At 50.7% G+C, this 12,500-nt stretch overlaps 1 protein-coding gene across 4 annotated transcripts in view; it reads right to left on the bottom strand.

The window, feature by feature from the left end:
* Positions 1 to 12,500, bottom strand: part of LOC110517131 (ELKS/Rab6-interacting/CAST family member 1) — a 538,428-nt gene that overhangs the window by 403,081 nt on the left and 122,847 nt on the right. For 3 of the 4 annotated variants that reach the window (XM_090201213.1, XM_090201214.1, XM_090201216.1), the window contains exons 7-9: positions 10,451 to 10,528; positions 9,415 to 9,570; positions 8,268 to 8,360 (exon numbers count right to left, since the gene is read on the bottom strand). In XM_090201213.1, the coding sequence (XP_090057339.1) occupies positions 8,268 to 8,360; positions 9,415 to 9,570; positions 10,451 to 10,528 (327 nt within the window). The remainder of the gene's footprint in view (positions 1 to 8,267; positions 8,361 to 9,414; positions 9,571 to 10,450; positions 10,529 to 12,500) is intronic. The other variant, XM_090201215.1, reaches the window with a different exon arrangement.

The raw sequence follows: 12,500 nt of genomic DNA, 5'->3' as shown, positions 1-12,500 counted from the left end.
AGGCCCAGCAGGCCCAGGTCTAGCAGGCCCAGCAGGCCCAGGTCTAGCAGGCCCAGGTCTAGCAGGCCCAGCAGGCCCAGGTCTAGCAGGCCCAGGTCTAGCTCCTTCCGGCACTGATATAACTGAATAAGTAGCTGGACTAGAGGCAGTCCAAGCTTTGCAGACAACAATTATCTGGGTTTCTCTCAAGATGAATGATCTATATTTCTCTAATAGTGAACATTCTGGGTTTTCCTCTCACACCACTTATCTGAGTTCCTCTAGCCTCATACTGGGGTTCCTCTAGCTTCATACTGGGGTTCCTCTAGCCTCATACTGGGGTTTCTCTCACACCACTTATCTGAGTTCCTCTAGCCTCATACTGGGGTTCCTCTAGCCTCATACTGGGGTTCCTCTAGCCTCATACTGGGGTTCCTCTAGCCTCATACTGGGGTTTCTCTCACACCACTTATCTGAGTTCCTCTAGCCTCATACTGGGGTTTCTCTCACACCACTTATCTGAGTTCCTCTAGCCTCATACTGGGGTTTCTCTCACACCACCTATCTGAGTTCCTCTTGCCTCATACTGGGGATCCTCTCACACCACTTATCTGAGTTCCTGTAGCCTCATACTGAGGTTCCTCTCACACCACTTATCTGAGTTCCTCTGGCCTCATACTGGGGTTCCTCTAGCCTCATACTGGGATTTCTCTCACACCACTTATCTGAGTTCCTCTAGCCTCATACTGGGGTTTCTCTCACACCACTTATCTGAGTTCCTCTTGCCTCATACTGGGATTCCTCTCACACCACTTATCTGAGTTCCTCTAGCCTCATACTGGGGTTCCTCTCACACCACTTATCTGAGTTCCTCTTGCCTCATACTGGGGTTCCTCTCACACCACTTATCTGAGTTCCTCTAGCCTCATACTGGGGTTCCTCTAGCTTCATACTGGGGTTCCTCTAGCCTCATACTGGGGTTTCTCTCACACCACTTATCTGAGTTCCTCTAGCCTCATACTGGGGTTCCTCTAGCCTCATACTGGGGTTCCTCTAGCCTCATACTGGGGTTCCTCTAGCCTCATACTGGGGTTTCTCTCACACCACTTATCTGAGTTCCTCTAGCCTCATACTGGGGTTTCTCTCACACCACTTATCTGAGTTCCTCTAGCCTCATACTGGGGTTTCTCTCACACCACCTATCTGAGTTCCTCTTGCCTCATACTGGGGTTCCTCTCACACCACTTATCTGAGTTCCTCTAGCCTCATACTGAGGTTCCTCTCACACCACTTATCTGAGTTCCTCTGGCCTCATACTGGGGTTCCTCTAGCCTCATACTGGGATTTCTCTCACACCACTTATCTGAGTTCCTCTAGCCTCATACTGGGGTTTCTCTCACACCACTTATCTGAGTTCCTCTTGCCTCATACTGGGATTCCTCTCACACCACTTATCTGAGTTCCTCTAGCCTCATACTGGGGTTCCTCTCACACCACTTATCTGAGTTCCTCTTGCCTCATACTGGGGTTCCTCTCACACCACTTATCTGAGTTCCTCTAGCCTCATACTGGGGTTCCTCTCACACCACTTATCTGAGTTCCTCTAGCCTCATACTGGGGTTTCTCTCACACCACTTATCTGAGTTCCTCTTGCCTCACACTGGGGTTCCTCTCACACCACTTATCTGAGTTCCTCTTGCCTCATACTGGGGTTCCTCTCACACCACTTATCTGAGTTCCTCTAGCCTCATACTGGGGTTCCTCTCACACCACTTATCTGAGTTCCTCTTGCCTCATACTGGGGTTCCTCTCACACCACTTATCTGAGTTCCTCTTGCCTCATACTGGGGTTCCTCTCACACCACTTATCTGAGTTCCTCTAGCCTCATACTGGGGTTCCTCTCACACCACTTATCTGAGTTCCTCTTGCCTCACACTGGGGTTCCTCTCACACCACTTATCTGAGTTCCTCTAGCCTCATACTGGGGTTCTTCTAGCCTCATACTGGGGTTTCTCTCACACCACTTATCTGAGTTCCTCTAACCTCATACTGGGGTTCCTCTCACACCACTTATCTGAGTTCCTCTAGCCTCATACTGGGGTTCCTCTCACACCACTTATCTGAGTTCCTCTAGCCTCATACTGAGGTTCCTCTCACACCACTTATCTGAGTTCCTCTAGCCTCATACTGGGGTTCCTCTCACACCACTTATCTGAGTTCCTCTAGCCTCATACTGGGGTTCCTCTCACACCACTTATCTGAGTTCCTCTAGCCTCATACTGGGGTTCCTCTCACACCACTTATCTGAGTTCCTCTAGCCTCATACTGGGGTTCCTCTCACACCACTTATCTGAGTTCCTCTAGCCTCATACTGGGGTTCCTCTCACACCAGCTTGCTGTTTGGGGTTTTAGGCTGGGTTTCTGTACAGCACTTTGAGATATCAGCTGATGTACGAAGGGCTATATAAAATAAATTTGATTGATTGACCACTTATCTGAGTTCCTCTAGCCTCATACTGGGGTTCCTCTAGCCTCATACTGGGGTTCCTCTAGCCTCATACTGGGGTTCCTCTCACACCACTTATCTGAGTTCCTCTAGCCTCATACTGGGGTTTCTCTCACACCACTTATCTGAGTTCCTCTAGCCTCATACTGGGGTTCCTCTCACACCACTTATCTGAGGTCCTCTAGCCTCATACTGGGGTTCCTCTAGCCTCATACTGGGGTTCCTCTAGCCTCATACTGGGGTTCCTCTCACACCACTTATCTGAGTTCCTCTAGCCTCATACTGGGGTTCCTCTCACACCACTTATCTGAGTTCCTCTAGCCTCATACTGGGGTTCCTCTAGCCTCATACTGGGGTTCCTCTCACACCACTTATCTGAGTTCCTCTAGCCTCATACTGGGGTTCCTCTAGCCTCATACTGGGGTTCCTCTAGCCTCATACTGGGGTTCCTCTAGCCTCATACTGGGGTTTCTCTAGCCTCATACTGGGGTTCCTCTAGCCTCATACTGGGGTTCCTCTAGCCTCATACTGGGGTTCCTCTAGCCTCATACTGGGGTTCCTCTAGCCTCATACTGGGGTTCCTCTAGCCTCATACTGGGGTTCCTCTAGCCTCATACTGGGGTTCCTCTAGCCTCATACTGGGGTTCCTCTAGCCTCATACTGGGGTTCCTCTAGCCTCATACTGGGGTTCCTCTAGCCTCATACTGGGGTTCCTCTAGCCTCATACTGGGGTTCCTCTAGTCTCATACTGGGGTTCCTCTAGCCTCATACTGGGGTTCCTCTAGCCTCATACTGGGGTTCCTCTAGCCTCATACTGGGGTTCCTCTAGCCTCATACTGGGGTTTCTCTAGCCTCATACTGGGGTTCCTCTAGCCTCATACTGGGGTTCCTCTAGCCTCATACTGGGGTTCCTCTAGCCTCATACTGGGGTTCCTCTAGCCTCATACTGGGGTTCCTCTAGCCTCATACTGGGGTTCCTCTAGCCTCATACTGGGGTTCCTCTAGCCTCATACTGGGGTTCCTCTAGCCTCATACTGGGGTTCCTCTAGCCTCATACTGGGGTTCCTCTAGCCTCATACTGGGGTTCCTCTAGCCTCATACTGGGGTTCCTCTAGCCTCATACTGGGGTTCCTCTAGCCTCATACTGGGGTTCCTCTAGCCTCATACTGGGGTTCCTCTAGTCTCATACTGGGGTTTCTCTAGCCTCATACTGGGGTTCCTCTAGCCTCATACTGGGGTTCCTCTAGCCTCATACTGGGGTTCCTCTAGTCTCATACTGGGGTTTCTCTAGCCTCATACTGGGGTTCCTCTAGCCTCATACTGGGGTTCCTCTAGCCTCATACTGGGGTTCCTCTAGCCTCATACTGGGGTTCCTCTAGCCTCATACTGGGGTTCCTCTAGCCTCATACTGGGGTTTCTCTAGCCTCATACTGGGGTTCCTCTAGCCTCATACTGGGGTTCCTCTAGCCTCATACTGGGGTTCCTCTAGCCTCATACTGGGGTTCCTCTAGCCTCATACTGGGGTTTCTCTAGCCTCATACTGGGGTTCCTCTAGCCTCATACTGGGGTTCCTCTAGCCTCATACTGGGGTTTCTCTAGCCTCATACTGGGGTTCCTCTAGCCTCATACTGGGGTTTCTCTAGCCTCATACTGGGGTTTCTCTAGCCTCATACTGGGGTTCCTCTAGCCTCATACTGGGGTTCCTCTAGCCTCATACTGGGGTTCCTCTAGCCTCATACTGGGGTTTCTCTAGCCTCATACTGGGGTTCCTCTAGCCTCATACTGGGGTTCCTCTAGTCTCATACTGGGGTTTCTCTAGCCTCATACTGGGGTTCCTCTAGCCTCATACTGGGGTTCCTCTAGCCTCATACTGGGGTTTCTCTAGCCTCATACTGGGGTTCCTCTAGCCTCATACTGGGGTTCCTCTAGCCTCATACTGGGGTTCCTCTAGCCTCATACTGGGGTTCCTCTAGCCTCATACTGGGGTTCCTCAAGCCTCATACTGGGGTTCCTCTAGCCTCATACTGGGGTTCCTCTAGCCTCATACTGGGGTTCCTCTAGCCTCATACTGGGGTTTCTCTAGCCTCATACTGGGGTCCTCTAGCCTCATACTGGGGTTCCTCTAGCCTCATACTGGGGTTTCTCTAGCCTCATACTGGGGTTCCTCTAGGCTCATACTGGGGTTCCTCTCACACCACTTATCTGAGTTCCTCTAGCCTCATACTGGGGTTCCTCTCACACCACTTATCTGAGTTCCTCTAGCCTCATACTGGGGTTCCTCTCACACCACTTATCTGAGTTCCTCTAGCCTCATACTGGGGTTCCTCTCACACCACTTATCTGAGTTCCTCTAGCCTCATACTGGGGTTCCTCTCACACCAGCTTGCTGTTTGGGGTTTTAGGCTGGGTTTCTGTACAGCACTTTGAGATATCAGCTGATGTACGAAGGGCTATATAAAATAAATTTGATTGATTGACCACTTATCTGAGTTCCTCTAGCCTCATACTGGGGTTCCTCTAGCCTCATACTGGGGTTCCTCTAGCCTCATACTGGGGTTCCTCTCACACCACTTATCTGAGTTCCTCTAGCCTCATACTGGGGTTTCTCTCACACCACTTATCTGAGTTCCTCTAGCCTCATACTGGGGTTCCTCTCACACCACTTATCTGAGTTCCTCTAGCCTCATACTGGGGTTCCTCTAGCCTCATACTGGGGTTCCTCTAGCCTCATACTGGGGTTCCTCTCACACCACTTATCTGAGTTCCTCTAGCCTCATACTGGGGTTCCTCTCACACCACTTATCTGAGTTCCTCTAGCCTCATACTGGGGTTCCTCTAGCCTCATACTGGGGTTCCTCTCACACCACTTATCTGAGTTCCTCTAGCCTCATACTGGGGTTCCTCTAGCCTCATACTGGGGTTCCTCTAGCCTCATACTGGGGTTCCTCTAGCCTCATACTGGGGTTTCTCTAGCCTCATACTGGGGTTCCTCTAGCCTCATACTGGGGTTCCTCTAGCCTCATACTGGGGTTCCTCTAGCCTCATACTGGGGTTCCTCTAGCCTCATACTGGGGTTCCTCTAGCCTCATACTGGGGTTCCTCTAGCCTCATACTGGGGTTCCTCTAGCCTCATACTGGGGTTCCTCTAGCCTCATACTGGGGTTCCTCTAGCCTCATACTGGGGTTCCTCTAGCCTCATACTGGGGTTCCTCTAGTCTCATACTGGGGTTTCTCTAGCCTCATACTGGGGTTCCTCTAGCCTCATACTGGGGTTCCTCTAGCCTCATACTGGGGTTCCTCTAGCCTCATACTGGGGTTTCTCTAGCCTCATACTGGGGTTCCTCTAGCCTCATACTGGGGTTCCTCTAGCCTCATACTGGGGTTCCTCTAGCCTCATACTGGGGTTCCTCTAGCCTCATACTGGGGTTCCTCTAGCCTCATACTGGGGTTCCTCTAGCCTCATACTGGGGTTCCTCTAGCCTCATACTGGGGTTCCTCTAGCCTCATACTGGGGTTCCTCTAGCCTCATACTGGGGTTCCTCTAGCCTCATACTGGGGTTCCTCTAGCCTCATACTGGGGTTCCTCTAGCCTCATACTGGGGTTCCTCTAGCCTCATACTGGGGTTCCTCTAGTCTCATACTGGGGTTTCTCTAGCCTCATACTGGGGTTCCTCTAGCCTCATACTGGGGTTCCTCTAGCCTCATACTGGGGTTCCTCTAGTCTCATACTGGGGTTTCTCTAGCCTCATACTGGGGTTCCTCTAGCCTCATACTGGGGTTCCTCTAGCCTCATACTGGGGTTCCTCTAGCCTCATACTGGGGTTCCTCTAGCCTCATACTGGGGTTCCTCTAGCCTCATACTGGGGTTTCTCTAGCCTCATACTGGGGTTCCTCTAGCCTCATACTGGGGTTCCTCTAGCCTCATACTGGGGTTCCTCTAGCCTCATACTGGGGTTCCTCTAGCCTCATACTGGGGTTTCTCTAGCCTCATACTGGGGTTCCTCTAGCCTCATACTGGGGTTCCTCTAGCCTCATACTGGGGTTTCTCTAGCCTCATACTGGGGTTCCTCTAGCCTCATACTGGGGTTTCTCTAGCCTCATACTGGGGTTTCTCTAGCCTCATACTGGGGTTCCTCTAGCCTCATACTGGGGTTCCTCTAGCCTCATACTGGGGTTCCTCTAGCCTCATACTGGGGTTTCTCTAGCCTCATACTGGGGTTCCTCTAGCCTCATACTGGGGTTCCTCTAGTCTCATACTGGGGTTTCTCTAGCCTCATACTGGGGTTCCTCTAGCCTCATACTGGGGTTCCTCTAGCCTCATACTGGGGTTTCTCTAGCCTCATACTGGGGTTCCTCTAGCCTCATACTGGGGTTCCTCTAGCCTCATACTGGGGTTCCTCTAGCCTCATACTGGGGTTCCTCTAGCCTCATACTGGGGTTCCTCAAGCCTCATACTGGGGTTCCTCTAGCCTCATACTGGGGTTCCTCTAGCCTCATACTGGGGTTCCTCTAGCCTCATACTGGGGTTTCTCTAGCCTCATACTGGGGTCCTCTAGCCTCATACTGGGGTTCCTCTAGCCTCATACTGGGGTTTCTCTAGCCTCATACTGGGGTTCCTCTAGGCTCATACTGGGGTTCCTCTCACACCACTTATCTGAGTTCCTCTAGCCTCATACTGGGGTTCCTCTAGCCTCATACTGGGGTTCCTCTAGCCTCATACTGGGGTTCCTCTAGCCTCATACTGGGGTTCCTCTAGCCTCATACTGGGGTTCCTCTAGCCTCATACTGGGGTTCCTCTAGCCTCATACTGGGGTTCCTCTAGCCTCATACTGGGGTTCCTCTAGCCTCATACTGGGGTTCCTCTAGCCTCATACTGGGGTTCCTCTAGCCTCATACTGGGGTTCCTCTAGCCTCATACTGGGGTTCCTCTAGCCTCATACTGGGGTTCCTCTAGCCTCATACTGGGGTTCCTCTAGCCTCATACTGGGGTTCCTCTAGCCTCATACTGGGGTTCCTCTAGCCTCATACTGGGGTTCCTCTAGCCTCATACTGGGGTTCCTCTAGCCTCATACTGGGGTTCCTCTAGCCTCATACTGGGGTTCCTCTAGCCTCATACTGGGGTTCCTCTAGCCTCATACTGGGGTTCCTCTAGCCTCATACTGGGGTTCCTCTAGCCTCATACTGGGGTTCCTCTAGCCTCATACTGGGGTTTCTCTAGCCTCATACTGGGGTTCCTCTAGCCTCATACTGGGGTTCCTCTAGCCTCATACTGGGGTTCCTCTAGCCTCATACTGGGGTTCCTCTAGTCTCATACTGGGGTTCCTCTAGCCTCATACTGGGGTTCCTCTAGCCTCATACTGGGGTTCCTCTAGCCTCATACTGGGGTTCCTCTAGCCTCATACTGGGGTTCCTCTAGCCTCATACTGGGGTTCCTCTAGCCTCATACTGGGGTTTCTCTAGCCTCATACTGGGGTTCCTCTAGCCTCATACTGGGGTTCCTCTAGCCTCATACTGGGGTTCCTCTAGCCTCATACTGGGGTTCCTCTAGCCTCATACTGGGGTTCCTCTAGCCTCATACTGGGGTTCCTCTAGCCTCATACTGGGGTTCCTCTAGCCTCATACTGGGGTTCCTCTCACAGCGGTCACATGGGTATTCTCTTTAGGGTCAGTAAGGCAAGGCTGCTGTGTTGTGGAGGTCAGAAAGGTTCTACGAGGTTAAAAGGTCAGAGTTGACAGGTTAAAGAGAGAGAGCGAGCGCTGTGTGGTGAAGTCCTTCCTTACGGCAGACACTTCCTGCTGCAGGTCGGCAGCCTTCTGCTTAAGCTCCTCCCCCTGGACCTCTCTCTGAGACAGCTCCTCCTTCAGCTGCTCTACCTGTCAGGAGAGTCAGTTACCTGGCTGTTACCAGGACGATAAGCACCACCACCAATCAGGAGAAATGATGTAGGCAACACAGGGCCAATCAGTAACCAGCTTTTGGACAGCCAATCAACAACCACCTTGCATACAAGATGGTATTTTCTATATAACCTTGGAAAAGTTTCCACAAGCAGTCAATCATTGGTAACAAGAACACAATAGTCGATGAGCACATGGTTGTCTCTAGTGTACAGGGCAGGATGCTGGTTCCACTAGAAAACACAGAGAACTGAAGACCAGATGAACACATGGTTGTCTCTAGTGTACAGGGCAGGATGCTGGTTCCACTAGAAAACACAGAGAACTGAAGACCAGATGAACACATGGTTGTCTCTAGTGTACAGGGCAGGATGCTGGTTCCACTAGAAAACACAGAGAACTGAAGACCAGATGAGCACATGGTTGTCTCTAGTGTACAGGGCAGGATGCTGGTTCCACTAGAAAACACAGAGAACTGAAGACCAGATGAACACATGGTTGTCTCTAGTGTACAGGGCAGGATGCTGGTTCCACTAGAAAACACAGAGAACTGAAGACCAGATGAACACATGCTTGTCTCTAGTGTACAGGGCAGGATGCTGGTTCCACTAGAAAACACAGAGAACTGAAGACCAGATGAACACATGGTTGTCTATAGTGTACAGGGCAGGATGCTGGTTCCACTAGAAAACACAGAGAACTGAAGACCAGATGAGCACATGGTTGTCTCTAGTGTACAGGGCAGGATGCTGGTTCCACTAGAAAACACAGAGAACTGAAGACCAGATGAACACATGGTTGTCTCTAGTGTACAGGGCAGGATGCTGGTTCCACTAGAAAACACAGAGAACTGAAGACCAGATGAACACATGCTTGTCTCTAGTGTACAGGGCAGGATGCTGGTTCCACTAGAAAACACAGAGAACTGAAGACCAGATGCATCTGTCACAGAAGCTGAATGATAATCAACATGCTCTTTAGACAGAGTTCTGTACTGAGTCAGCTGTAGTGGGTGGTGACGTGTTGTTACCTTGTTCTTCATGAACTTGGAGTGGGATCTGTACACCTCCATTTGTTTCATCTCCTCCTCTCTCTCCTCAGTGCTCAGAGCCCCGTTAGACTTTAACATCTCAATCTCTTCCTCCAGGTCCCTCAGACCTCGCTCCAGAGACTGGACCTTAGAGTCCTACCACAAGAGAACACACACAGTTAGACGCACACACACACACACACACACACACACACACACACACACACACACACACACACACACACACACACACACACACACACACACACACACACACACACACACACACACACACACACACACACTTCCTCCAGGTCCACCTTAGAGTCCTGGGACGGAGGAGAGGAAGGTAGAACACCATTATAGTTATTTTATTGTGTTACTATTTCAAACTATTTCCTATTTTTTGCACATTTTTCACACTTTTTAACTCTGAATAGTTGGGAAAAGGCTCGTAAGTTAGAGTTTCACTGTAAAGGGTGACTCATATGACTCACGTTGTAATATTACCGTTTCTCACATTGTACAGGAAGTCAATCTCTCACCACATTGTACAGGAAGTCAATCTCTCACCACATTGTACAGGAAGTCAATCTCTCACCACATTGTACAGGAAGTCAATCTCTCACCACATTGTACAGGAAGTCAATCTCTCACAACACACACACACCTTCATCTTGATGACGGTCTCACTTTGGCATTCTAAGTGAAACATGAGCATACACACTCTCTCTAACCAACCTCTCTCTCTCTCTCTCTCTCTCCCTCTCTCTCCCTCTCTCTCTCTCTCTCTCTCTTCCCTCTCTCTCTCTCACTCCTCTCTCTCTCTCTCTCTAACCAACCAACCTCTCTCTCTCTCTCTCTCTCTCTCTAACCAACCTCTCTCTCTCTCTCACCTCCCCCTCTCTCCCCTCTCTCTCTCCCTCTCTCTCCCCCTCTCTCTCTCCCCCTCTCTCCCCCTCTCTCTCTCCCCCTCTCTCTTTCCCCCTCTCTCTCTCTCTCTCTCTCTCTCTCTCTCTCTCTCTCTCTCTCTCACCTTCATCTCGATGACGGTCTGCAGGGCCTTGGTCTTGGCTGATTCAGGGGCTCCTTCATAGCTCCGTCGGTGCAGCTCCTGAGGAAAGACAGGGTACAGCATGGTGGTGGTTAGCACGCCCAGCAGAGAACACAACAGCATGGTGACTGTCATCATGACCAGGAGAGAACCCAACAGCATGGTGACTGTCATCATGACCAGGAGAGAACACAACAGCATGGTGACTGTCATCATGACCAGGACAGAACCCAACAGCATGGTGACTGTCATCATGACCAGGAGAGAACCCAACAGCATGGTGACTGTCATCATGACCAGGAGAGAACCCAACAGCATGGTGACTGTCATCATGACCAGGACAGAACCCAACAGCATGGTGACTGTCATCATGACCAGGAGAGAACACAACAGCATGGTGACTGTCATCATGACCAGGACAGAACCCAACAGCATGGTGACTGTCATCATGACCAGCAGAGAACCCAACAGCATGGTGACTGTCATCATGACCAGGAGAGAACCCAACAGCATGGTGACTGTCATCATGACCAGGACAGAACCCAACAGCATGGTGACTGTCATCATGACCAGGAGAGAACCCAACAGCATGGTGACTGTCATCATGACCAGGAGAGAACCCAACAGCATGGTGACTGTCATCATGACCAGGAGAGAACCCAACAGCATGGTGACTGTCATCATGACCAGGAGAGAACCCAACAGCATGGTGACTGTCATCATGACCAGGAGAGAACCCAACAGCATGGTGACTGTCATCATGACCAGGAGAGAACCCAACAGCATGGTGACTGTCATCATGACCAGGAGAGAACCCAACAGCATGGTGACTGTCATCATGACCAGGAGAGAACCCAACAGCATGGTGACTGTCATCATGACCAGGAGAGAACCCAACAGCATGGTGACTGTCATCATGACCAGGAGAGAACACAACAGCAAGGTGAGAGAGAGAGAGAGAGAGAGAGAGAGAGAGAGAGAGAGAGAGAGAGAGAGAGAGAGAGAGAGACAGAGAGAGACAGAGAGAGAGAGAGAGAGTTGGGAGTTGAGAGTAATGGGAGTTGTACTGAGGGTCCTACAGAGAGAACTAATGGGAGTTGTACTGAGGATCTTACAAAGATAACTAATGGGAGTTGTACTGAGGGTCCTACAGAGAGAACTAATGGGAGTTGTCCTGAGGGCCCTACAAAGAGAACTAATGGGAGTTGTACTGAGGGTCCTACAGAGAGAACTAATGGGAGTTGTACTGAGGGTCCTACAGAGATAACTAATGGGAGTTGTACTGAGGGTCCTACAGAGAGAACTAATGGGAGTTGTCCTGAGGGTCCTACAGAGAGAACTAATGGGAGTTGTACTGAGGGTCCTACAGAGAGAACTAATGGGAGTTGTACTGAGGGTCCTACAGAGAGAACTAATGGGAGTTGTCCTGTGGGTCCAACAGAGAGAACTAATGGGAGTTGTACTGAGGGTCCCACAGAGAGAACTAATGGGAGTTGTACTGAGGGTCCCACAGAGAGAACTAATGGGAGTTGTACTGAGGGTCCCACAGAGAGAACTAATGGGAGTTGTCCTGTGGGTCCAACAGAGATAACTAATGGGAGTTGTACTGAGGGTCCTACAGAGAGAACTAATGGGAGTTGTCCTGAGGGTCCCACAGAGAGAACTAATGGGAGTTGTACTGAGGGTCCTACAGAGAGAACTAATGGGAGTTGTCCTGAGGGTCCCACAGAGAGAACTAATGGGAGTTGTCCTGAGGGTCCCACAGAGAGAACTAATGGGAGTTGTACTGAGGGCCCTAAAAAGAGAACTAATGGGAGTTGTACTGAGGGTCCCACAGAGAGAACTAATGGGAGTTGTACTGAGGGTCCTACAAAGAGAACTAATGGGAGTTGTACTGAGGGTCCCACAGAGAGAACTAATGGGAGTTGTACTGAGGGTTCTACAGAGAGAACTAATGGGAGATGTACTGAGGGCCATACAGAGAGAACTAATGGGAGTTGTACTGAGGGTCCTACAGAGAGAACTAATGGGA

The sequence above is a fragment of the Oncorhynchus mykiss genome, chromosome 15, assembly GCF_057628025.1.
Source record: "Oncorhynchus mykiss isolate SJ-2025 chromosome 15, ASM5762802v1, whole genome shotgun sequence".
NCBI classification, from domain to species: Eukaryota; Metazoa; Chordata; class Actinopteri; order Salmoniformes; family Salmonidae; genus Oncorhynchus; species Oncorhynchus mykiss.
The sequence above is the reverse complement of the archived record's forward strand: the minus strand, read 5'-3'. Positions and strand labels throughout refer to the sequence as shown.